Source organism: Haemorhous mexicanus, chromosome 15 (assembly GCF_027477595.1).
Source record: "Haemorhous mexicanus isolate bHaeMex1 chromosome 15, bHaeMex1.pri, whole genome shotgun sequence".
Lineage (NCBI taxonomy): Eukaryota > Metazoa > Chordata > Aves > Passeriformes > Fringillidae > Haemorhous > Haemorhous mexicanus.
This window is the reverse complement of record NC_082355.1, coordinates 16,972,579-16,996,911: the sequence shown is the minus strand read 5'-3', so window position 1 is coordinate 16,996,911 and position 24,333 is coordinate 16,972,579. Positions and strand designations below refer to the sequence as shown.

General features: G+C 52.0%; 2 protein-coding genes across 3 annotated transcripts; one reads left to right on the top strand and one right to left on the bottom strand.

Annotated features, from left to right (window-relative positions):
* Nucleotides 1-293: 293 nt before the first annotated feature.
* On the bottom strand, nt 294-18,746 carry ECSCR (endothelial cell surface expressed chemotaxis and apoptosis regulator). Of its 2 annotated transcripts, XM_059859843.1 has the most exons (11): nt 18,589-18,745; nt 9,301-9,342; nt 8,739-8,789; nt 7,299-7,403; nt 6,776-6,829; nt 4,877-4,945; nt 4,238-4,336; nt 3,276-3,374; nt 2,682-2,718; nt 1,473-1,572; nt 294-931 (listed from the first exon to the last, which is right to left on the bottom strand). In XM_059859843.1, exons 1-11 carry the CDS (start codon nt 18,638-18,640, stop codon nt 923-925), a joined length of 717 nt encoding a protein of 238 aa, XP_059715826.1. In that variant the 5' UTR covers nt 18,641-18,745; the 3' UTR covers nt 294-922. The 2 variants fall into 2 exon arrangements, with proteins under 2 accessions (XP_059715826.1, XP_059715827.1); XM_059859844.1 differs by lacking the exon at nt 6,776-6,829 and having other exon boundaries at nt 18,589-18,746.
* Nucleotides 18,747-20,662: 1,916 nt separating this feature from the next.
* SMIM33 (small integral membrane protein 33) lies at nt 20,663-24,096 on the top strand. The gene is made up of 2 exons (XM_059859845.1): nt 20,663-21,000; nt 21,442-24,096. Exon 2 carries the CDS (start codon nt 21,458-21,460, stop codon nt 21,839-21,841), a length of 384 nt encoding a protein of 127 aa, XP_059715828.1. The 5' UTR covers nt 20,663-21,000; nt 21,442-21,457; the 3' UTR covers nt 21,842-24,096.
* Nucleotides 24,097-24,333: the final 237 nt, after the last annotated feature.

The window sequence follows — 24,333 nt, the reverse complement described above, 5'->3', positions numbered from 1 at the left end:
GGGCAGGCCATTCCAGAACTTTATCACTCTTTTTGTGAAAAACTTTTTCCTAATATCCAGCCTATATTTCCCTTGGAAGCTCTCCTGGCAAACTTGAGCTGCCACACTCCAGGAGCTGAAGGAGCTCAGCATTTTGCTTGTGACCATTCATTTTACACTGAGATAAACCCTGATCTATGCAGGGACTTTGTTCCTTACACTTCAGCTGAGCACGTGGGGAGATAACGATCTGCCTTCCCGAAGCTCCATTGTTATGAATAATAATCATAATAATAAAGTGTTTGAGATGGCAATTTGCATTTCAGCAGCACCTTTAATTCACAGCTCTCCAAACGCTTTACAGACAGGGATTAACGAGGCCTCACAACAACCCTGTGAGGTAGGGGGATGTGATGTGACCATCCCACTGCTGTGGGGACAATGAGGGCACCAGGGATAAGGGGCTTGGAGCAGTCATGCTGGGATTTGACCCAGAACTTGGGCATTTCAGTCCCATCAGGCCTTCAGCTTCGGATCAGCTTTCCCAAGCACGGGTCTGGCTCCACGTGGGGCTATGCTGATTAACGAGCCCATGACTGCCTGGCACAGACTATAAAGGCCATTCATCTAAGGCAGAGGTTTATTAGTGGAGTGGATGGTGCCTTGGTGCTTCTTGCTGCTGGAATTATCTGAGTGTTTGAAGGCATATCAAAAATAGAGTTACATATCAACCACTGAGTGTGGCAGGCTGTAACTGGAGAAAGCCCTTAGGCCCCAGGTGGGGAAGCTATGTAGGACACTACTGTAAATGTACTGATCAGAAAGGACATAATAATTTATACATAAAGTCCACCCTTGCTCTTTCCCCGAAGGAAAAATAAAAAGAACCTAGAAAGCCACTGCTGGTTGTCACGTGTCAGCTTCAAGCTCTGGGCTCTTGGCTTCATAGCACCTGCCAAAAGAACAAAACGTGGTCATCAGTGGCCTGGCTGGGCTGACAAAGGCAGTAGAGCAATGTGTTCTCCCAAACTCAGTCCCAGCTTTAAAACAAGTGAAAATGATAAGAATTTCTCATGTAGGATGGACCTGAGAGCCTGGATGGGGATGTGCTTCAACCACCTGAGGGGCAGGAGTGGATAAGCTGGGCTGGAGGGTGAGACCTCGATTTCTCACAGACCTCTCCATTTAATGGCAAACCCCTCCAGCTTTGCAGCTGGCCACAGGTGATGTCACCTGTGTACACGAGGTAAACTTGGCACCTCGAGTTCAGCCAGCCCAGGTAAACCTGAGATGGGCACTCAAACTTTTCATCAGGCTCACTGGAAGCAGTTTGGACCTTTAGAAGTTTGGTGGCAGCTGGTTTTTGTCATATTTCTGAAGGAATAAAAGAGCAGAGAAATACCCCAAGGCATGCTCTTATGCCTTATGCTCTTATCCAGCCAGAGAAAGGATCCTCAGCTGATGCCCTAGAAAGCAAAGCTGAAAAGGGAAACCTTTTCTGACGGGGGGTAGCTCATGCTGTTGTTGGTGTTGATGTTCTTCATGGAGATCAGAGTGATGCTGTTCCCCTTATGGCTCGTGTCTGCTGAGCAGCTGCCAAGGAAAGGAGATAATTAATTACTCTGGGAAACAAAAGAGGGAATCACAGAATTACAGAGTCACTGAGGTTGGAAAAGACCTCCAAGATCATTGAATCCAACCTTTGAGTAATCATCCCCTGGTCAAGCAGACCAAAGCACTGAGTGCCACGTCCAGGTGTTCCTTGGACACCTCCAGGGACAAAATTTCTTTGCAGAGAGCTGGAGACAAACAGGCAAGGCCGAGGCTGGTGTGGGGGACCAGGTTTGGCTTCCACCACCCACTGAGCTGCTGTCCTGATTCAGGCCCATCTATAGAGAGTTACAAGGCTTGGGAAGGTGGAATTCCCCTTTTTTTTCTTGCCTTGAGGGCTAGGATGTGCATTCCTTGCCAGTGGAGGCTGGATGACTTTGGGATCAGGGAGCCTTAGGCACTGTCCTATTTTCTGGCACGTTCTGCCTCAGTGGCTTCAGATCCCTTGGATACAATCGTTAAAGGTATTTAGTGACCACTGATGCTGATGCAAATTTGGCACCCACAGACTTTGCTTCCTGAGTCCCTGGTCCCCTTTCCAAAGCAGGGTTTAGGAAACTATCAGATGGAAAAATAGCAGCAATATGTTTTGGTCCCTTCCAGCTCTTGTTTCCTGCTGTTTTCCCGCATTCAGCCTCTCCTCTAGAATAGCAGTGATGGACCATGGGGTTCTGATGGACCATTCTCTGCTTGATGCTTCTCTTCCAAAAGTCTCTGAACTGGGGCTCCTTTGTCCTGCTCTCACTGGGAAACAGTAATGGGCATCTTGGGAGATATTTGAGACAGAAACTCGAGTTTAGACCTCAAGGCTCCAGCTAGGTAAGGAAGACAATCTGCTTTGGGAAGGTGGTGAGTCTTCTCTCAGTGCAGCTTTGACATGAGCCCCCTAAATATTGATCTTCTATTTATGTCTCTCTATCAGAGGATGAGGTGTTATCAAAGCTGATTTTGCTTTTCTAACTCTCTCAAAGATGCTTTAACAAGCTTCCTTCCACCTGAAATAACCAAAGCAGATTCTTTTCCTTGCTAAAATTAGCTCTGGGATAAAACAGGCACTCTCAATCAGATGTGGGTGGCAGGAGCAGCCTTACCTCTCTGATACCATGGAGGTTCCTGGTTTCTGTTTGTCTGGGGGGAGAAAAGCAGGTGGTGATGTAGAGGTAAGAAGTCATAAAATAAGTCAGCTCTATTCTGAATTACTTTGTGCAGGGGTATAAATGAACTCTGAATGAGATTAGAGACACTGTGGGGGAAACTTGGGAGTTGATTAGAGAAAACCCTTCAGCTAAGGGGACGTACAGGCAGGACCTGCTGGCCCTGCTGGGCTTTAGGAAGGATTCTGCCTTGCTGCAGAGCAGCCTTGCCCTCTGCTGGGCACTGCTTCGTGGAAAGTGGGATTCCTAAGGAAAAGGAGTGTCAAACTCCGCGATTTTTGCTGGAAGAGCTGACCACCTCTTGGAATTTGAGCTGCAGAAAATTTGAGGCCACATCCAGATGAGGCTGGGCTGGGGCTCTAGCGAGGAGGTCACACTGCATTCCTGACTGCTCAATCCATATTCCAGTCTGGCTTCCAAACCTCCCCACCACAGTGTAAGCTTTTCAAATGCATTTTTTAGGAATTGCCAGATCCACATGGAAACTGGAGACTTGTTGATTAGGGAAGCACAGATTCCCCTGACAGATACCTTCCGAGTCCTTGGAGTGGTTGCACTTGAACCTGAGGCTGACCACACTGACCAGGATGATGACCACCACGATCAGGATAACGACAAAGCTGATGACACCTGGGGATGTAGGAAAGAGCTGTCTGAGCAGCAGAGAGACTCTGACATCAAAACTTGGCTAGGAAATCAATGCTTTCATTAATGTGAGCATGGTTCGTAATAGGCAAAGAAGCAAACAGTTGTTAGAACAAATAGCTTTATCCTCCTGTGTTTTAACCTCAAAGGGCTGCTATGAATACTTAATCAATAAATAATTAATTGGTAAGGCAGTGCCAGGAAAGCAGAAGTCAGCTGATTACACTGGGGATTGATAAGAGTCCGTATGTTCCTGCTACAGTCGGTAAATCTTATCCCAAAAGCGTGTAAAGCCAGATAAATAAGTAATGTAACAGGGAGAGACAAGCTAGAGCTGTGGTGATGTTATCTGTCCCATAAACCATCTTTAGACACTTTAAATCAAGTGTGGATTTGATACTGACATCAGGCCTCAATAAATCAAACAATTCTTTGCACAGGAAATTTGTCCTGCTAAGAATCCCTTGGACTTAGAATCATGGAATGGTTTGGGTTGGGAGGGAACTTAAAGCCCATCCCATCCCATCCTATCCCATCCCATCCCATCCCATCCCATCCCATCCCATCCCATCCCATCCCATCCCATCCCATCCCATCCCATCCCATCCCATCCCATCCCATCCCATCCCATCCCACCCCTGCCATGGGCAGGGACAGCTCCCAGTGTCCCAGGGTGCTCCAAGCCCCAGTGTCCAGCCTGGCCTTGGACACTCCCAGGGATCTGGGGGCAGCCACAGCTGCTCTGGGCACCCTGTGCCAGGGCCTCATGAAGTCGGGTGTCCAAACCAGCATGGCCTGGTGCAAGAGAACCCCTCCTCCCCCCAGGTGGCACAGGCACAAGACCTCACCAAAAGCTGCCACCGTCAGCGGTGATTTCTCGTCTGTCGGGGTGGGCTCAGGCAATTGGCTGGAGGAGTTGGGTGCTGGGGTGATGGGTTTTGAGGTGCCTATAGAGGGGAGAAAGGTAGAAATTACTTTTACATAAAAGTCATTCTTCCATGGCTAGGAAGAGGATTCCTAGCAATCCTAGAGGCCCTAACTCTCACTTGCACTTCACTGAAGAGACCAAGTTTGGATCCTGGCCAGGCCCATCAATATTAAGAGCAAAGTAAGTGAGACCTGTGTGGAATCATTGCTTTGGTGGGGCCCCTTTTATGGACAAGCTGAGAGCACTCAGAGGGTTTCCTTCTGGGACCCCAGTGGGGAAAGGTCAGAGTCAGTGCTGTCACTGTGTTTGAGGAGGGAATTTGTCCAGCCTTCCTGCTTTTACAACCTTTTGCCATAATGGCACCTTTCCTGCTGTTCCCAGGCTCAAGAAGTTGGTCTGAAGTTCTGTTTCTGCAGAGCTTTACAGGCTTTTCAAGGGCTGGATGGGATGTTCATCACCCCTCAGGAAATCCTTGGTGTCCATGCTGCCTTGAAGACAGCTGTGTGATGGCCTTGCTGCTGGCTGTGCAGGGGAATATAAAATATGGAGCAGGAATCACCTGTCTGTGTGGAGGAAGCACCTTGAGTCGCTGATGTTGTGGTGCTCTCATTCCTCATGGAATCCTGACCTGCACAGAAAGACAGAGAATGTGAGCCTCGACCACCAGTGACATTCAAGAGCCAACGGAATTGATGGAGGGGAAAATGGATTCACAGTAATGCCAGTGACGTCTGGGGAAACCTGGAATTAATACTCCCACCTCCATACTAAAAGCTTCCCGCCAAACATACTTTGTCCCATTTCCCATGTACAAATAGAAACCTAGGGCACCAAAATTCAAATACCCTTTTGTGAATTCGTTAGGGTCTGCAGTCCTAGGTACAGGTTTGGGGCAGAAACAGCAAGGCCACGCTGGAAGACTGAGCTGGGAAAGTTATAGGTGTGCTGTAGGTCATAAACATTGGGACTTTAAAATAAGTCTGATTAGGGGGGAAAATATTGCACAATGTGGGTGTGGATTGAGTGTTTGCCTTGTCCCTGGACTTGAAGTGAGTGGATTTGCTATGCTGGGTTATCTAGAAGTAATTAAACCTTTTTGAGTTGGGCTAGCTTGTACAGCATATGTAGTCTAGCTGTGGCAGCACAGAGGATTGTCCAAGCAAGGACTCCAGTTCTCAGTGGGATAAACTGGCTTGTGTGAAGCTGCTTGGTTTGTGACAGCTGCTTCCAGTGCCTGTGCAAGGAAACGCGAAGCCAGCCCATGTGTTTTACTTGTACAGAGGAAAAACATCCTCTGCTGCCTCCAGGCTGTTGTTGAACAGCCAGAGTGTCTGCCTCAGTCTTAATGAGCAGCTACAGGCCTGTCAGGAGACTCAAAGTGATACTTCAGAGCTTCACAAGATCATCTGTAGGTCAAGCAGGATCTTCTTCCCTGCTTTTCCATGCCCAGGCACCCAGCAGCAGCTCTGGCCAAGGGGATGTGGTGCCTGGAGAGGTGTGCACAGCTCTTGGCACTGCCTGGGGAGCAGCTGAACCCAGGTTCTGTCCCACAGCAAACATCCCTGATTTGGAATGGCATTTTGTCAAAAGCCAGAAGAAAAAGGGGAAAAGGCATAAAAATGTAGCCATTTCAGAAGCCACAAGGAGCAGAACAGTCTGGAGAAGCAGGGTCTGCTGCTATACAATTTTTTGCCCAGTCATCAAATTCTTTGTTTAATTCTGAAATTGTTCTTCAAGCCACAGGCTGAAGCTGTGGTTTGCTGAGCCTGCCACGGATACCCCATCCCTGGGAAATGCTGGGTCTCACACAATGGGAGACCTGGCTTTTGGAAGCAGCAGCATCTTTATTCAAAGATGTGTGGAGCTTCTCAGTGGTACATCAGGGCTGGAATGGACAGCAATCTGCTCTGAGCAAAGGGCTCCTGGCTTAGCTGGGCACAGCCATGCTGGGTGGGCATCTGTGTGGGCACAGCTGACCACAGCTTTCTCACCTTGCTTGTGTTGGAGATCTGAGAGGTACTTGGAGAGGCAGAGCACTTTCTTGACCATTGCAGATTTTTGGGGCTGAATTTTTAATGGAGAGTCAGCTCAGCTGTCAGATTTCAGTCTTCCAGTCACTTGGATTCTGCCCTTATTCTGAGAAAACTCTTACTGAATTCTCTAATTTGTACTTACAGGTTGGGTTAAGCAAACTGTCAAAAGCAAAATTATATTTATTTAAAAAGACTTTAAAAGGGCTCCCCTCTCCTAAACATAGATCCATTGTTTGGCTGCTCAAGTTCATCCCAGCAGAGGATGTTAAGAGCATTTATCTCATGTTTCATCACTGCTTATAAAGACACCAGATGTGATTTTGGATGGCTCACCACCCAAAAAAGACTTGTGCTTAGAGAACCTGTGCCATTGATTGCCATCAAATTATGTGATCTTATTGTTAGTTGCTAAAAGGACAAAGTACCTTGATGTGCTGGAGAAGGAGCTGCTGTGCTTCTGTTTCCACTGGACTTATCATCTAGATAAAGAAAATGTGGGAAAGGACAATTAACTTGAGAAGACACTACAGATTCCACTGTGGAGAGCTGCTGGGTGTCCATGGAGTAAAAATCTTTATTTGCATGCTGCTTTCCCTCCAGACAGACATTAGGATGCCCAGTCAGCCAGATGTGGAGTCAGCTCAGAGTGTACCTGACGTGTGAGCTTGGGAGAGGGAGCCTGGGGAGGCTGGAGCTGCTCCAATATTTGATAAACCATGATCTGGATTTTCTCATATGGGCTTGGCCTGGCTGTGTCCATCTGGGGATCTGGAATGAGCTGCTCTTTCAGAAAAAAAACCTCTGAGAAATTCAATATTTGCAGAATTGCTGAATAACCACCACAGTGTGGACTAGGCCCAATATTCTGATGCCTGCAGTTTGGCTTGGATAAGGAGGGAGGCACAAACAGGTCCTGCCTCAGGAAATATTTGGGTTTTCCATCCTTACCTCGCTCAGTGGTTGTTGTAGTGGTGGGGGAGGGTGTGGCTGTAGTAGTTTGACCTGCAGAGGTGAGGCTCAGGTTGGTCAGTGGTGTTGATTTTACTGATGGCTCTGTAGAGAAATTGTGGTGTTACTTCAAAAGGTTCAGCTCGGAAACAGCTTGCAGAGGGCACAGCTATTGCAGAGCCCTCAAATTTCTTGAGAGTTAGGAATCATCTGCTAGGGAAAGCATGGAAATAGCCTTCATCCTGCTCAGAGTCAAGGAGCTCTTGTACTTTGGAATTTCCTTTTGCTCTTTTCACTGCGAGGAGATGCTGAGCTGGCAGAGCTCAGCAAACACGTGGAGAAAGTCAGGGTTTGCCACTGCTTCTTTCCCTGCTGGGAAGAATGAAGGTGTTTTTGTCACCAGACACTAGACCTGCCTGGAGCTGCCTGGCACCACGTGATCATTTCCTTGTGCTCTGAAATGCCAACTTCCACCTTTCATTTCACTGAGAGTCTCCAAGCACAAATAATTCAGCTCTTGAAGTGGTCTGGAGGCTCCGTCCTCTGCCTCAGCTTGCTCCAAACTGCCCCAGATCCAGAGCAAGATGTGAGGGGGAAAGCTTTCAATAATCTCTCTGCAAGGAACAGTGGATCACCAGCTGGGAATTTATAGTAAACTTCCTTGTCTCGACTGCTCTTGGCTTCACAATAAATTGAGAAAATGGTGAAATGGTTTCAAGGTTTGTTGGTGGGGTTTTTTTCCCCTTTGTCCAAATGTTTCAGTGAAATATTAGAATTTAGGATTAAGTTTAAGTATCTCTCTTTTTTTTTTTTTTTTTTTTTTTTTTTTTTTTCAAGGCTTGGAAGCAGAAGCAGAGATCTTTTTGAGATCTTATTCCTTGATATTTTTGGGTCATTCTGGAAGGGTAGCTATGCTTAGATTTTTTTTCCCCCCTGAAACATAGCAGGAAGAGATCTGTCTCCAAAGATTCAAGTGGACACTTAGAGACATGGAGCTGGAGAAATAATTTCTTGTGTAATTGGTTTTCTATACATGTCAAAAATTATAGGAGGGCTTGTGTTGGAAGGGATCTTAAAGATCAGCCAGCTTGTCAGGGCTTGGAGCAGCCTGGGTTAGTGGAAGATGTCCCTGCCCACGGGGAATGGGATGAGCTTTAAGGTCTCTTCCAACCCAAACCATTCTGGGATTCCACTCTATGATCACCTCATTCTCCCTATTCAATTTGGTGATTTCTTTGCCCCTGGTTTTGCTCACACCTGTGCCTTGATCCCCGTGGGGTGAGTTGGCAGGATCAGAAGCCCTGACACCACAAAATTTCCTTCCTCATCACCGCTGTCCCCTGCACAGCCCCAGTTACGGGGTGGGGTGGCCCAGCTGGACTGAGGTCAGGCCAGTTCCCCACTGGGATGTCCCCAAGCCAGTCTCCAGCTGAGCATTACCTGAGCTGTGGTTCTTGGCTTCAGGGCTGGGTGCCGTTGATTGGGATGGGCCTGGAACACAAGCAGAGGCACGGAGGTGACATTTCCAGGCTGCTGGGATCCCACAGGGTGGGTTGGAGGATGGGCCAGAAAGGGGCCATGGTAGCTAACAAGAGCAGAAAGGGTGAGGGGAGCAAGAAATGCTGAGGAGAGGGTTTGTCCCTGGTGTGGCTGCAGGGACCAGCTCCATGGATCCACAGCTGGGGAACAGGGAGCAAAGAGCAGGCAGGATCCCTCTGCTTTCCCCAGGCTTCCTGGAACACAGCCTTGCTCCCTTCTGGACAAAAAGGAGCCAAGCCAGGCCAGCCCGTGGGGCACAGTGCCCTCCATGTCCCCTGGAGGTCTGGGGGTGACTGCTGATAGATGGGGCAGGCAGAGGCAGGATCCTGGGAGAAGATCCCTCAACAGATGGGAGTTTGGAATCAGGGTCCCATTTGGGGCTTCTCCCCAAATTTGCATCCCCCCATTTCCACGTGCATCCTCAGCCAAACAGACACATAAAGCACATCACACACAGAGGTACCTGCTCCAGCAGGGGTGGAGGAGTTTGTGGGAGCTGTGGAACCTGAAAGGAAAGAGCAGAGGGTGAGTGGTGCTGATCTGTGGTGGTCACTAACACACAGCTGTTCTTGTTCCTTGTGGGGTTTGGGTTTTCCTCACCTTCAGTCAGAATGACTTGGAAATATTATGGGATTGCCCCAAAAACATTAGCAAAGAAGTAGTAGCAAAGAAGTTTTACTGAGTGTAAAACTGTCAGGCTCAGAGTACATTAGCAGTGGAGTTTATCCAGCCAGGATAAATGTCCTCCTCCCCTTTGGGGGCCACAGAAATCCATGGGGTCATTCCCTCCCTGTGAGCTGTTTGCCTCAGCCCAGCCCTGGCACAGCAGGGTGTGTGACCTGTGTTCTGTTCACAGGTAAGACACACTTCTGGGCACTTTGTTCCCTTGAGACCTTAAGGAATGGATGGAGGAGGTTTGTAAAGGCTTCCAGGAGCTGATGGGACTGTTCTCCTTCCAGTCCTGTGTGTCCTGGGAAACTGAGTCTGGAGGGAGCTGCAGCCCTCAGGAGCTGCCTTCCCTGTAGGGCTGGGTGGACCTGCAGGTCCATACAAGGCTGTAGGTGTTCACTGGGTCCCCAGTTCCTCAGCTGAAAGGGGGCTTTGGTTTATTTGTTTGTTTTTCTTTTGGATTCATGACAAAGCATCCCTGCCTCAATCCCTCACATTTCCTACTCTCAGCATCCGTGATGTTTTCCTGTTACAGCCCCAGCTCCCGGGGTTCTGTGCTCATGGAGTCACAGAGCAGAGTGTTTTAGTTTGGAGGGGAACTTTCAAGGTCATCTAGTCCAACCCCAAGGGTTAGATCAGCTGGCAATTAAAAATACTGCCCTTGAAAATGGGAGAAAGAAATGTTCCACACTCTAGGACAAGACCTGAAAAATGTAAATACACTTTAAATGCTCAAATCCAACCCAGCTGGTTTAACTTTGGGAAGGTGACTTTGAGTCTGTCATTGCTGGAATGCACATCCTAATTGGGATTTTCAAATGGTTACTGTTGGTGACCCTGGTGCTCTCTGTGGTTAAGTTTAATGACAGAAATGACACTACAGGTACAGAAAGCAGCTGAGTCTGACTGTCCTGGTGATCCATCTCACCAACATCCCATGGGAGAAAAGGGATCTGGGGAGAAAAGGATGGCAGGGAAGGTTGAATCCTTCCAGCCCACTGTCCCCTCATGATGCCTCATGGCTCTGTGGTGGGAGCAGTGCCTTTGCAGGGGGTGCAGGGGAGGGTCCAGCCAGGGCAGCACCAGCCAGGGCACAGCAATGCCCATTTCCACCAGAACCTGCTCTCCTGGAAGGAAATTCTCCCTGGGAGGGTGGGCAGGCTCTGGCACGGGATGTCCAGTGAAGCTGTGGCACTGGATCCCTGCCATCCCTGGGTCCCTGCGGGTGTCCAAGGCCAGGTTGGACAGGGATTGGAGCACTCTGTGCTAGTGGAAGATGTCCCTGGCATGGCAGGGGGTGGCATGAGATGAGCTTTAGGGTCCCTCCTAGCCCAAGCCACTCTTTGATGCCAGGAGCTGTAGGGGTGGTGTAGGTGACCTCAGGGGGAGGTCCACGGGGAGCTGCTGGTGCCTGGGGAGGCTGAGGGGCTGGGCAGGAAGGGGTGTCTGGAAGGAGACCCTGAGCACTGAGCGTGGTTCTGGCTCAGAGCTCACCCTCGGCACCCTCTGGGTGTAGCAAGTTCCTGATTGATCTCATTTTCCTCATGGAATTGCTCTGGAGCTGTAATTGTTTTTGTGTCTGAGGCTTTATGACAATGATCCCAGCCAGACAGGAAGAGTGTAAACCACGGTGAACACATAATAAAACGTGGTTTATTCCCAGAAATGGCTTGGCTGTGAAAATCAGACTGGACTTTTCATACCTTTTCCATGTTTTTCTCTTCTAATTTACTGGGCAGCAGGGTGGGAAAACTGTCCTGTTCAATCCATGAAAGAGGAGACAGGATCAGGTCTTTAATCCTTTAATCAGGGGAAGGGACTGGTTGATTTTCTAACTCCATTTGGAGCAAGATCAGGAACTAAGGACCTTTTTGTGCAGCAAGGAAAAGGGAGGCTGGGAAAGAGGAGCCTGCCTTAGCATAGGGCTGGTGAGGTGCTGGGAGTGATTGAGTTGGAGAATTTATGGGATATCCTTCCCTGGGGGTTTTGAAGAGCAACTTATAGGAGGATCAGGGTGATACCTCAGGTTTCAGCTGAATCTGACTGCCCTGTGCTGCTTTAGTGTGTGGGTCTGGGCTTCATATCAGGGGATGGTGAGCTCTCCTCACAGAGCAGGGAGACAAAACAATTCCTGCTCCAGCTGGGGACCAAGGACAAATGATCCAAATCTCAGCCCAAGAGCACAAACCCCGTGGGCTGGAGAGAGAAAAACAAGGATGGGACTGCCTGGGCTGGAGCTGGAATTGGACAATGAACACCAAGATGCAAATGGAGCAGAGCTGATCAAAGTGAGAGGCCCCGTGCCTGGCCATGCATTTTGTGCCCATTTTTGTTCATCTTGGGTGCAGCCCTGGCTGGGCTCTGGTGCTGCCCAAGGTGGATCCATTGGGGCCTGCTAATAAATCCCTTCTTTATTCTTTAGCTCTGTCTGGTCTCTGCTCTAGGCCAGCCTGAACAAGGCATCAGGGCAGTAAGAGACAGGGTTATGGGCAGCTATACCATCACTTACTAAATCAATTATTATAATGGGAAAAAAGGAATGTTTTAGGCACATGTTTGCCCTTCCTCAAGAGGTAGAGATGCTTCTTTTGAGGAAGGAGGATGATTCTGGACATTGGTTTGCAAATGCCTTAAGATACTCTCTACTTTCAGAACAAAAAATAAAGTGCTGAGATTGTTCTGGGGGTCAATATCCTCCAGCAGCTGCCAGACTCACACAGCTCCTCTTTCTCCAAAATTCCCTTGCAGGACCCATTGTCATGTTTTCCTGAGGGGAGGAGTAGCTGTGGCACACTTATGGAAATGCTCCCAGGTACTTTTTCATGGTCATGGTGGAAGCACCCAGAATTGCTGGAGAAAGAGCTGCTGTCTGCACTCAGCCTTTGCCCAAGGGAAAGGGAAAATGAAGGTGCTCAGCTGGACATTTATTCCACCTTTTTTGGTGCAGATTAGGAGAAATCTGAGAGCTTGAACAGAGCCCCTGGGGATGGGAGGAAGCTCAGGGCCAGGGAGGTAACATTGCCCTGCTCTGCCATCCCTTGATGGGGCCATCCATGGGCCAGCTCCAGCATCCCTTAGACAGGAGGAAATTATTGTACTCAACACTTTCATCACTGCAGCTCATCCTGCCACTGAGGGTCACACTGGAGACCTTCTGAAGTTCTCTGTTTGCAAACCTAAACCTTGTGGTTATTGTAAAAAAGATGAAAAAGCAGTTTTTTTCCCACTGCTCAGTTCCCAGAGTTCCTGTGGCTGGGCTGATGCTTGCCCTGCTCTGGAGAGGCTGAGGGCTGGAGATCCCTTCTGGCATTCTGCTCCGGAATAAATGGCCCAGCCTTCTCTAAACACATCCACACTTCATTTCAAAGTGCAGCCGGCCTGGCTCCGACTTCTGGCCACTGCTGCTTGTTGTGCCTTCCCTGCCAACTCAAATAAGCAAGAGCTCTGTTCTATTGGGTGTTTTCTTTTGGGCAGGGTGCTCAGCATCCCTGGTTCCACAGGAGCAGGATGGATCTGTGCAAGGCAGGATGAGCCCGAGCTCCCACTGTGGGGCTGGGCAGCAGGACGGGGTGAACACAAGGCGCCACGTGTCACAGCTCCCTGCAGATATCCCGGGGGACCCTGGAGCTGGAAACCATTCCCTCCCAGGGCTGCTGCCAGCACAGAGAGCCCTGGCTGCAGAATCAGCTCCCAGCAATAATCAGGACACGGCTGACACAGCTGGAATTGCAGTAAACATCAAAGCCCCTCCACAAGGACAAGCACTGCCAAGGAGCTCGTTGCGTGTTTGGGTGCAAAGGATTTACAGCTGGATTGTGCAGTCCTGGGTGGAGACTGGGAGCTGGCTGAGGGATTTACCATGGGAAACATGGCTTTGTGCTCGTGCTGTCATGGCAAAGTCCCAGTTAGCCACGGGAGCTGCAGGGCTGCACAGGAGCACGTCGGGGCTGCAGCTGCACTTCGTTCTCGGCGCTCGCTGCTTTCCTGGTAATTTTTCCAAAACAGGAGAATTTTGGATTTCTGTTCTTGGCAGTTGTTTTCCTGTGGGGCTAGGTGTGTCTAAACTGACCTGGAGCCTTCTCTCATGGTAGCTGAGATATTCCCAAAGCCAACAGCTCACCCCACTCCTCCTCAGCACAAAGAGGGTGATGTCAACCAGTCAACCAAAAGGCAGGTGAATTTTAGGTATTTCTGCTTTGGTATTGTTTTTGGCAATTGTAGATATTTAAAGCATGGTTTTTTCTAGCTGCTGACCAAAGAGAGGAACGACTTTAAATCCCCAAACTTTTCCAGGGCTTCCTATAGAGACCTGAGCCAGCTGTTGGAAAGGTTTCAGCAGGGTTTAGATCAGGCTCAAGACAGGATTGTGGTGTCCAGCCTGTGTTCATGGAGGGTTGGAGTCACTGGGGAGGGACTCTGGCACTGGTGTGGAGTCACAGGGACTGCTCCTGTCCACTCAGAACTGCTGATGGAGAGGGAGCATCTATTCCCAGTGTCAAGGAACCCTGGACTCATCCCTTCCTGGCAGTTTTGGGGAATGTCCCACCTGCAGAGCCCACAGGGCAGGGCTGCACCTTTGTGTCACCCTGTGCTTGAAAACACTTTCAGGAAAGAGATCCAGCAAGCTAAAAATAGGCTTTGAAACTCAGCTCTTGTCACTTCTGTCAGATGACCCAAAAAAAAAAAAAAAAAACACCACCACCACCACCAACAACAAAAAATCCCAACCACTTAACACAGGTGCAGCTGTTTCCTGGGTGAAACACAGCAGCAGTGAGCAACACCCAGTTCTTAGGACTTCCACATGGAAAAAAATCCTCTTTTAGGAAAACTGGAAAGCAGAGAGTCCTGCCATAGCCTAGGTCCTGTTTTATTGAGTGCCTAAATAAGGTGTCTCTGCCTTGAGGGTCTCACAGCAGAACAGGTGGGGTGGGAATTGTGGAGGAGAGAGAGGAAAGTGTTGTTCTGCAGAGTGGATAACTGACAGCCCAAATCAGGGCCAGATCGACAGAAGTGTTCAAGTGCCTAATTCCCAAATGGCATGGGGGGGTTGGCAACTGGCTGCCAAGTTGTTCTGAATTGTAATGACTCAGTCAAAGTGGTATGGAAAGTTTAGAGAGCCGGGAATTAATCCCGGATCTCATCAGCAATTAAAATTAATTGTTGCCTTCCTCTGCCCGTCCTCAAGGGCTGGGCCTGGGCATCCTCTCCAAGCACCACATTCCCTGCTCCTCTCTGGTGAGCCAGTCTGGAAGCAGATCTTAGTGGGAGGCAATTAAAACCCACTTGGATGTAGAAACAACCCGGGAGACAAACAATGTGGGGAAGCTGCGAGCACAGAGCAGCTCTGCTGCACCCCTGTGCTGCCCAGGGCTGGCTTTTCCCTGTGAAGGGAAGGAAGAGCAGCCTGGCTTTTCTCTTGGCTGCTCCACCAGGCTGCTGCTCCATCACCCTCCCAGCTGCTCACTGGTTCCAGTTTCCCCCTGCCCTGCTTATTTTAGAGCTCTGGGTTTGCTCCTGGTGATGTGGGTCCTGTCCTTCTCCTGTCCCTGCTGCTTCTCAGGTTTGGAGCTGGGTCTGGGATTTTGGAGGGGAAATCACTCCATGCCCAGGGCAAATGAAAAATGGGGGCACCACCAATCCAGGCTTGATGGGAGCCAGAGCCCAGCCTGTGCTTTTTGCCTACCTACAGTTTTTTAATAATATTACTTTTTAGCAGAGCTCAAAGCACTTTACAGAGGACATTTTCCAAGTTTCTTCCCAAACTGATTATTCTTTCCAGTAATTCTGAGATTCCCCAGGTTTATTTGAGTGCTGCTCTGTGGTGTTTATGAACCACCAAGCAGGAATGTGATCTGCTGGGACTGGTTCAGGAGACAAGGTGTGAAAGGGGCTGGTGGCTAAGGGATTTTGTGGGAAATGGATTTGTAGAGAATTTTCAAAGCTTGATGAAAGGTTTACATAGTATGCATCTGCATGAAAACTTTGAGATGATAAATGCTGACTTAGAAATGCTATGGAGTAGGACAGACATTGTTGAGAGAGAAGAATAATAATTCATCATTCCTGTTCTTTCCACCTGCTTTTCTTGAGTGTCCTGGCTTGAGTGCCAGGGGAGCACTTGAAGGATAACCCTGCCTGGAAGAGGTTCCAGTCTCACAGAAGCAACAGCCACAGGCCAGGTAAAGCATCTTGGCCTGACAATTCCTCTGAGTCCAGATTTTGGGTGAATGACCCAGGTTTTGCTCCCACATTTCCTAACTCTTCATGGATGCCCACATCTCATATCCCCACAGTGTGGGCAGCAGGGCAGGGGGGATCCTGCCCCTCTGCCCTGCTTGAGTGAGACCCCACCTGAAGAGCTGCCCTCCTTCAGCTTAAGGACATTCCCCCTTGTCCTGCCCCTCCATCCCTTGTCCCCAGTCCCTCTGCAGCTCTCCTGGAGCACCTTTAGGCCCTGGAAGGGGCTCTGAGCTCTCCCTGGAGCCTTCTTTTGTCCAGGTGAGCACCCCCAGCTCTCCCAGCCTGGCTCCATGGCAGAGGGGCTCCAGCCCTCTGACCATCCTGGTGCCTGCTCTGGACTCAGATGGGAGCTTCTCCCTGTTGAGGTGGTTGGGTCATGCTGGGTGGGCTCCTCTGGGAACTGGGGCCAGTAGAGCTCCCAGCTGGGATGTTGCTGGTGCTGCAGAAGCCCCGGGTCCCTTCTCCAGCCTGGCTTCCCAGCAGGAACGTTCCTGGCTTTGGGGCACCAGCACCACCTCCTGCAAGGACACCTGTTGTTGACTCACCTATTGTAAATGGGACAGAATTCCTGGAAACTGCTGCAGTCAGAGCTGCAGAGTCACCGAGGGGTTTTGTGTTACCGAAGGGAGCAGTTTGTTGTGTGAGCAAACATTTCTCCAAACCACCTCCTGCTCTCTCTTCCTTGTTCAGCACCTCAGGGCTGGGCTGGCCTCGCCCTTGGCTGAGAAATCTGCTTTAGGATGCTCTGGTTTGAGGATGCAAGTCTGGAATCCGGGTGCCTGTCCTATAGCTGCGCCTCATCTTTTGGATTATATCAAAAATATATCTCAAAACACACGTCTGCTTTTGAAATACCACATTTCTCATGGCATTATCCATCCACAGGCTGTGGCACAGATAAGGAGAGCAGTGGATGGAACAACAACAGTGGGAAATCCTGCTGGGTTTTCATCAGCTTTGAGGAGGAATTTTTGCAGTGGAAATCTTTTGTCTGGAAAATGCCTGCCCATTGTAATGGAAAGGGTCTATAGGAAGAGGTTTGTTTGGACAAATTTTCTGCTAAGTGTTTCTAGGGGGAGGAAAACCAAACTGGAAATGTGCCAGACCTTCCCAATTCAGCAATTACAAAATAACAGTTTGAACTTCCCTTATTTGAACCTCCCTTCAGAAATAACCATGAGAATGGAGAAATTTAATTTAGGAAATTATAAATTAATAAAATACTGGATTTGCACCAAGCAAAAGCGAGAAAGGCCTGTGTGGGACCAGGCAGGTGTTAGTGTCCAGCCTGAGCTGATTCTGTGTCTCCTCAAGGTTACACCCACCTCCCCCAAAGGAGGGAGCCTTGTTCCAGGGCCCCTAATTCCCTTTTCCAGCTGCTGGTGTGCCGGGAAACCAGTGGCACCCTGGAGCCTGACTGCCCCTCTCCTAAACTGCTGCTTTGCCTTGTGCAGAAGCTTCCCCAGGGGCTGCACCACCTTTGGGCCTTGCTGTAGAATTAAAAATGAAATCAAAAAGCTGTTTTGGGGCTGTTGGATCAGCGCAGAAGAGGGAGGCAGGACATTCCAGGGAAGGCTGGTTTGGTGGGAGAGGTGTGACAGTGCTGTGACCATGCAGGGGGATGGTCCCTGCCCCTGATTTTAGACAGGTGGCTTTGAGAGGACAGAGTGATGCTGTCGAGACTGAATGATGGGGGGTGGCATCCCTTCCACCTGTGCTGCTGCACTAGGTGCTCCTGGGAGCTGGAATTCTAGAATTCTGGGATTCCCACTCCATGGACCTTGGCGTGGTGCAGCCCAGCCGAGGAAGGGGCCTGGCACCCTCTGTGCCATTGCTGTCCCATAAAAGCCCTTCCAAGCAGTTTTAAAAGGAAAAGCAACATTCTGGGTGGGCATTAAGGAGTGTCACAGGGTGGCCAAGGTGCTCAGAGCCCCTTGGTGTGATCCTTGCTCTGATCCCAGGCACGAATCCCCCCTCTGCTGAAGGCAGCAGTGTTGGCCTCTAATGAAGAGAGAAAATTTCCAGTCCATGTGCTCTTATTTCTCGGAGTTATACAGCTACAAACCGAATTGCTTTCTATATTCTGCAGAACGAGATGATCTTTCCTTTCCAACACAAACCATTCTATGATTCTCTGCCTTTTAAAAATCCCATTATTACCAGCACTGTGGCTGTAACCCGAGGCAGCTCCTATGGTTTAATGATAAAACCTCGAGTTGGAGACACATTATTTCATATTCCTTTGAATGTATTCCAGCTCCCAGCTACTCCAGCTGTCAGCAAGGGAAGAGGGGCCTGACAATGCAGGGAAAAGCAACCTGTCATCCTTTAGAGCAGGAAACCAGCTCCTTCATCCCACACCTCGACTCAGATGGGAAAGAGAAGTCAAAGAATAATTACCCCAAAGCAGCAGAATTATTATAGCAAGGACGAGATGTGCTCTGCACGAGCCTTGCACGTGGGCTTTGTATTGATACTAATGAGAGCAAAAAGTGCACAAAAAGTATTTTTGAGGAAAACAATGCCCTGTACCTTGAAACGTTCCACCTTGACTCTTACTTGACAAAAGTCACTTACTCCAAACGCCTCAGCAGAAGCACTCCTTTCATTAAGCTGCAAACAAATCTTTGTGTTCCAGCAGTGCCAAACAAACCCTGTAAACCTGACAAAGCCACGATTTCCCCAGCAGCCCGGCTGCTGCCACCCCTGAGCTGCAAGGCTGAGCTTTCCAGTGGCAGCTCCCAGCCTCTGCCCCGTTGTCTTTGGAGCCCCCCGTAAAGCCGGGCCCCCCAAATCCCCCTGTCCGAGCCTGGTGCTCCCCGGGTGCGGAGCAGCTCACCTGGGAGCAGCAGGAGGAGCCAGAGCAGAGCACGGAGGGACGGGAGCGGCATCTCCGCGCTGCTCTGTGCCTGGCGGAGCTCTGGCCATCCCGGGAGGGACCGCCAGCAGCGATTCGCCTGCCTGGGCTGACTCTCCACAGCTTCCTGTTAAAGAATAGGAGGAAACGGGCTCAATCCACAGGGGAACTGTGTTTTTCAGCCCATTATGGCCGGGGAGGATGTGAGCCATCGCTCACCGGCGGCAGAGGAAACCTCGCCGGGCTTTGCCGGGGCTCGGCTCCCGCTCGGAGGGATGCCCTGCTCCGGGCCCAGCGGTGCCCGTACGGTGCCGGGGCTTTTTGGGAGGTGTTTGGTGTGTGCTGCGATGTGCCCCGGGTCCCATCCCCCACATCAGCCTCCCTGGGGTAAGAGCTGCTGTAGGAGCCTCCCCGCCGCCTGAGAGGGGGGTTCTAACACATCTGTGAGGAATTTAGGGATAACTGCTCCTTGTGGGGCCAGGGTGGCTCAGCAGCTGGGCCTGCCCTGTACCCTGTGCCTCCCTGGGCAGCTCCAGCGAGTCTGGGAGCTGGGACATGCCAGCTTTGGGATGGTGGCCTTGGGATAGTGGCCTTGCCATGGTGATTTTGGGATGCTCCTCTTCAAGCAGCACCTTGCAGGACAAACAGCACATGCTGGGCTTGGACCTACCCCGTTCCCAGTTCCTGGAGAAGGGCAAGAACTGGAAAACTGGGCTGGTTCTGCCCCCATCCAGCCCGAAGGGCTCGGGCATTTGGTTTCTTGGCCCTGACCTTGGTTGTGCTGCTCCGTGCAGATCCTGCCTGCCACAGTGAGAACCCCTTGAAGTTCTGGTTTATCCTGTGCTGGATGTCAGTGGTGTTTGCAGGAGGAGAAGCATTTTAGTGTCCTCACCTCGGAAAGGCTCCTGTGTCCTTCTCGGGGGTCTGTGTAGTGTGCAGGATGCAAAGCCAGAGGATTCTGTCTGCTGGTCTGAGGGGCTGCTCCAGCCCCCTCCCACAGCCCCCAAAAGCCACAGAGCCTCAGCCAAAGGCCAGGGAGATTCTCCTTCACTTCATGGAGAGCATCAAGGGTGTCCTGTGTTGCCAGCATGATTCTGGTTCCCATAGCTGGCAGACAGCAGCAGCACTGGAGGGAATCCTCTCCCGTGCATGGCACAGCTCCTCACTTTCTGTGGGTCTCTTCCAACCCCTCCAGCCCCCCAGAAAACCACCAGGCCCAAGGCTGGAGGCCTCCACAGCAGCCTGGCTGGGACAAACCCCCTGCCAGCAGCCCCCCCCCATCCTTTTGTGCCTTGCACAGATGTGACTCTCAGAGATTATGCTGTAGATTAAGGTTTTACTGAATCCTGAAATGAGTGCAAATACCCAGAAGCTCACACGCAGTTGAATCTCTTCTGGATGCTTGGCTGGACGGGAAAAGGCATTTCCCACCGTGTCCTCCCCACGTGCAGGAAGGACTGAGCCCAAATATTCACCCCAGCCTGTCTGCTGAGAGCCTGCAGGTAAGAGCAGTGGTGTTTTGGGGTGGAAGGATGGGAAGATGCCTGTTGTAATGGCTGAAACGCTGAGGGATCCGTGTTTTCTGCTCTGAGATGTGCTCAAGGTCACTGCTGGGGCAGAGGCTGGGACACACAGCACCTCTGGGCCAGGGGGATGTACCTGTGTGCAGGGTGGTGACACGTGTGAGGGGAGGGATGTGCCAGCCCTGACCTGGCTCTGGCTCCTGCCTGTGACCCCCAGCAGCTCACACAATCTTTTCGGTTGGAAAAGCCTCCAAAATCATTGAGTCCAACCATTGAACTGGAGGCCCAAAGCATCCAGAGCTCCCCATGGACTCACCCCACAGCCGTGCTGGCAAATGGGCAAATTCTGCAGCAGTGGGACCCCCGGCAGGGACCATCATCCCCGGGGCTCTGCCATCCCTGGGGACAGGACCCTTCCAGCCCGGAGCACAGCGTGGGTGTGCCGGGCTGTGCAAACAGCTCACATGCCCAAGGGGATTCTTTACACCCATTCCTTCACCACATTCAATTTTCACGCCCCGCCGGCGGCAGCAGGCAGGTTTCCTGCAGCCGAAGGGGGAAGGGAGGGTGCTTCTCCCCAGACAAAGGGGCCCTTGTCCCGCCGCGGGGGACAGGAGGGTCGCAGGGCGGCAGCGCTGATGTGGCAGCGGCAGGACGGGAGCAGCGCTGCCCGCGGGATGAGCGGGCGCTCCCCGTGCGCCCCGGGGAGTCCCGGCGGCGGCGGGGCCGGGCCGTGACGTGGCAACTTCCGAGGTGAGGCCGGCTGCACCTTCACCGGAGAACCAGCCCGCAGCTCGTCCTGCTCGCCCCGCCGGCAGCTTCCCAGCCCCGCCGCCGGAGATGATGATTCCCAGGCAGCAGGGACGCCCAGGTACCCCGTGGGGCTGGCAGGGCTCTCCCTCCTTCCTTTCCCATTGCCCCCCGCTCCCACCCGTGCTGGCTCCACGGGATCTTGTGTCTGGCGAGGGACGACTGACGGCGTTGGGTCCCCCTGGGAGGTCCCCGTGGGGTTTGGTCTTGGATCAGCACCGTGGGGCCGGGGGTGGAGAGGGGAGGGCAGAGGGCTCCCCACAAGAGCCAGGTGTAGTGTCCAAGGCGCCCAGGACAGGGAGATGCAGGGACTGCCTTATCCTGCGAGCCCCAGACTTCACCACCAAAACTTCCCCTGTGCTGCGAGCCCGAGGGAAAGGCCACTCGGGGATCGTCCTATTCCCTGGCAGCTGCACGTGCAGCAGGAGCTGCGGGCTCGAGGGCAGGACATGAGGACAGGGACGGGCTCAGCTCGGTGGTCACCGCCCTGTCCCCGTGCCAGGTCACCCCGCTGAGCCATGAACGCCTCGGTGGCCGGCAGCCAGCTGAGACAGCCCGAGCCCCAGGACGTGGCCGCCTTCACCCCCGTCTCCATCGTCAAGAGCGTGACCAAGAAATCGGACGCGCTGCCGGTGATCTCGGTGATCGTGGTGCTCTTCGTGCTGCTGGCCGTGCTCATCGTGCTGCTGGTGCACTACGGCCCCCAGCTGCGCACGGTGCAGGTCACGCTGCACCACGAGCCCATGGCCCAGCACATGGACAGCGTGCTCCTCACCCACTGGAGGCACCTGGATGCCCACGGCAAGATGGGCTCAGCTGGAGTGACCTGCCACTGCTCCTGCAACCACCACCTTCCCCACGGGAGTGCTGAGCCCAATGTCATCGAGATCACCTACCTGTGACACGGCCCGGGGCCAGCCAGGCAGGGCTCGAGGGACGTGTCCCACTGGAAAAGCTGGGGTGGGATGTTCGGGTATCCCAGGACTCGCTGCTGCCCACACGCAGAGGCTGCACCTCCCCAGACCCGTGTGTGGCCCCAAGAACGCTCATCCAGGAGGTTCAAGACCCATCTTCAGCCCCCAGAAGTCCAGCTCAGGGTGTCACTGTCCCCAGGCAGGAGCTGGGTCCCAGCCTGGGCTCTGGGGCTGGCTCAGCCTGCGTGGGACAGCTTTAGCATCTCTTCTGGTTTCACCTGCCCTGGTTTTACCTGTCCCACACTGCCTGGGAGTGGCCAGCAGAGCTGCCTTGGTCCTTGCCCCAGCTGGGGAGCTCTGGGGCTCTGCTTAGTCCCCTGGCAGTAGCTGGAAGTTGCATCATCTGGAATTGTTTTCCAGTGAAAGATGTTTCCACACTCACAGTGTCCTCGTTATACTGTTTATATCTCACAGAGGAGCTTCCAGCTGCTCTTTGCCTCATGCCACAGCCTCTTTTCCCACCCTGGGGGGCTGGAACACGGTCCTGCCCCTGCCAGCCTCCCCAGCCCCTCGGGCAAACAGCCAGAGCAGAGGAGGGCAGAGGATGCAGCTCCTGATCCCGTGTTGGGTGGAGCCAGTGACAGGGGACACGTGTCCTGTCCCCAGTGGGTGAGAGAAGAGCGGTGACACAGCAGAGGCAAGAGGTGATAACGGCACATCACAGCTGGCTGAACATCAGGAGGTGCTGGCACCAGAGGGGAACCTCTCATGACTCTGGGCAGAGCCTGCAGCATCTCTGTGCAAAGGGATGGGGAGTCCTGAGGTCACCCCCACTGTGGTCACCCCCACTGTGGTCACCCTCACTGAGGTCACCCCCACTGTGGTCACCCTCACTGTGGTCATCTCTCTGTCCCCATCCCTGAGTGCTGTCCCAAGCAGGGAGCAATGGTGGGGTTGGCACTGTCACCCTCAGTGGGGTGATGCTGAGAGGCTCTGTCACCCTGGGGAGAATCTTGTTGAGGTGGCACAGAGGGATCGGGAGAGGTGAAACCGGAGCCCTGCAGGCTCCTGGGGCTGTCAGAGCACGGTCCCTGTTCAGCCCTGGGGTTTCTGCTGCTGGAGGCACCGGGATCTCTGCAGTCCCAGTCTCTCCCTGGGGAGGAAGCAGCCTCTGAGATCCCCCCGAGGATTTATTCTGCTGGAGAGCCTCAGAAGTCAGGATACAGCTTCCACCTCTCCCACGCTGGAAAAGCCAGGTCTGTGTCTGCCCTCAGATCCCTGGCACAGATCCCTGTGGGCACAGCTGGACAAGAGATGGGCTTTACCTGTTCCTCCAGGAGCTGGAGGTATTCCCGATGTGCCTGATGCTTCAGGATCCCTCCTCTCACTTATTTCCAGCCTTTCTTTTGCTTTAAAGCTGGACTTGCTGGAAACTTTTTGTCTCCACAAAAACCATAATTTATATTACTTTTTGGGAGGGTTGTTTTCTGTTTCGAATTTGTTCCCATTTGTTTTCCAGGGCTGATAGGGCATTATCAGCTCTCTCACACCCGTGTTACAGGAGATAAGGGCTGTCATTTCCATTGAAAACTGTTGAGTCCTGCTCCCCTTTCCATGTCAAAAGAGGGCTTTGTTTGCAGCGTGTACGTCCCTAACAGCACCCCTGAGGAGATAATCACCTCTAGGGACTTCTCCTAATTAAGAAATCCTCTCTGCAAGGGTGGGCAGGCCCTGGCACAGGGTGCCCAGAGCAGCTGTGGCTGCCCCTGGATCCCTGGCAGTGCCCAAGGCCAGGCTGGATGGGGCTTGGAGCAGCCTGGGACAGTGGAAGGTGTCCCTGCCATGGCAGGGAGTGGCATTGAGGTGGATTGGAGGTCCTTTTCAACCAAAACCATTCCATGACCTCTTTAAATGACATCTGTGGGTTGTGGTCACCCCCACCAAGATCTGGAGACCATCACAAGATCTGCACTGTGACACCCAAGAGAGGCTGCACCCTCCTCCTGGGTACATCAGCCAGTGTCACCCGCCCAGGCTGAGGCAGCAGAGTCGTCCCCAGTTTTGGTGGCTGTGTCATTCCTGCTCAGCGAGCAGCTCCATCCAGCACAAAGCCTTTAATTAGGGGAACAGGAGCTTTCCTGGCAGCTCCCTCTGAAGGACACCCACAGCAGGGAAACGTCATGTTTAGAGAGAAAAGATTAAAAACGTCTAAATATTAATAAAGAGAAAGACAAAATGGGTAATTATTGCTGGCACTTATTGATTTGCAGCTGCTGGGGACTCGTAAAGGTCTGATTGATGTCACAGCCCGGATCCATCACTTACCCTGTGCAGCACGGGGAGCCCACCCGGGCTGGTGTTCCGGTGTTTTGGGTTGTCAAACTAAAATCAAATCAAAGTGGCAGTGGAAGGTGGTGCTGCTGGGTGCCCCCTGCCCCTGTCCTGTCAGCAACCCCCTGCACTCTGGGAAGATCCAGCTC

Bases quoted from the DNA above. Each gene is read 5' to 3' on its own strand.
- ECSCR (XM_059859843.1), bottom strand. From the start codon at position 18,640: ATGCCGCTCCCGTCCCTCCGTGCTCTGCTCTGGCTCCTCCTGCTGCTC. The intron at 6,830-7,298 runs GTAAGGATGGAA...TTCTTTATCTAG, and splicing joins TACAACAACCACTGAGCGAG to ATGATAAGTCCAGTGGAAAC. The intron at 1,573-2,681 runs GTAAGGCTGCTC...TTTCCTTGGCAG, and splicing joins ACCTCCATGGTATCAGAGAG to CTGCTCAGCAGACACGAGCC.
- SMIM33 (XM_059859845.1), top strand. From the start codon at position 21,458: ATGAACGCCTCGGTGGCCGGCAGCCAGCTGAGACAGCCCGAGCCCCAG.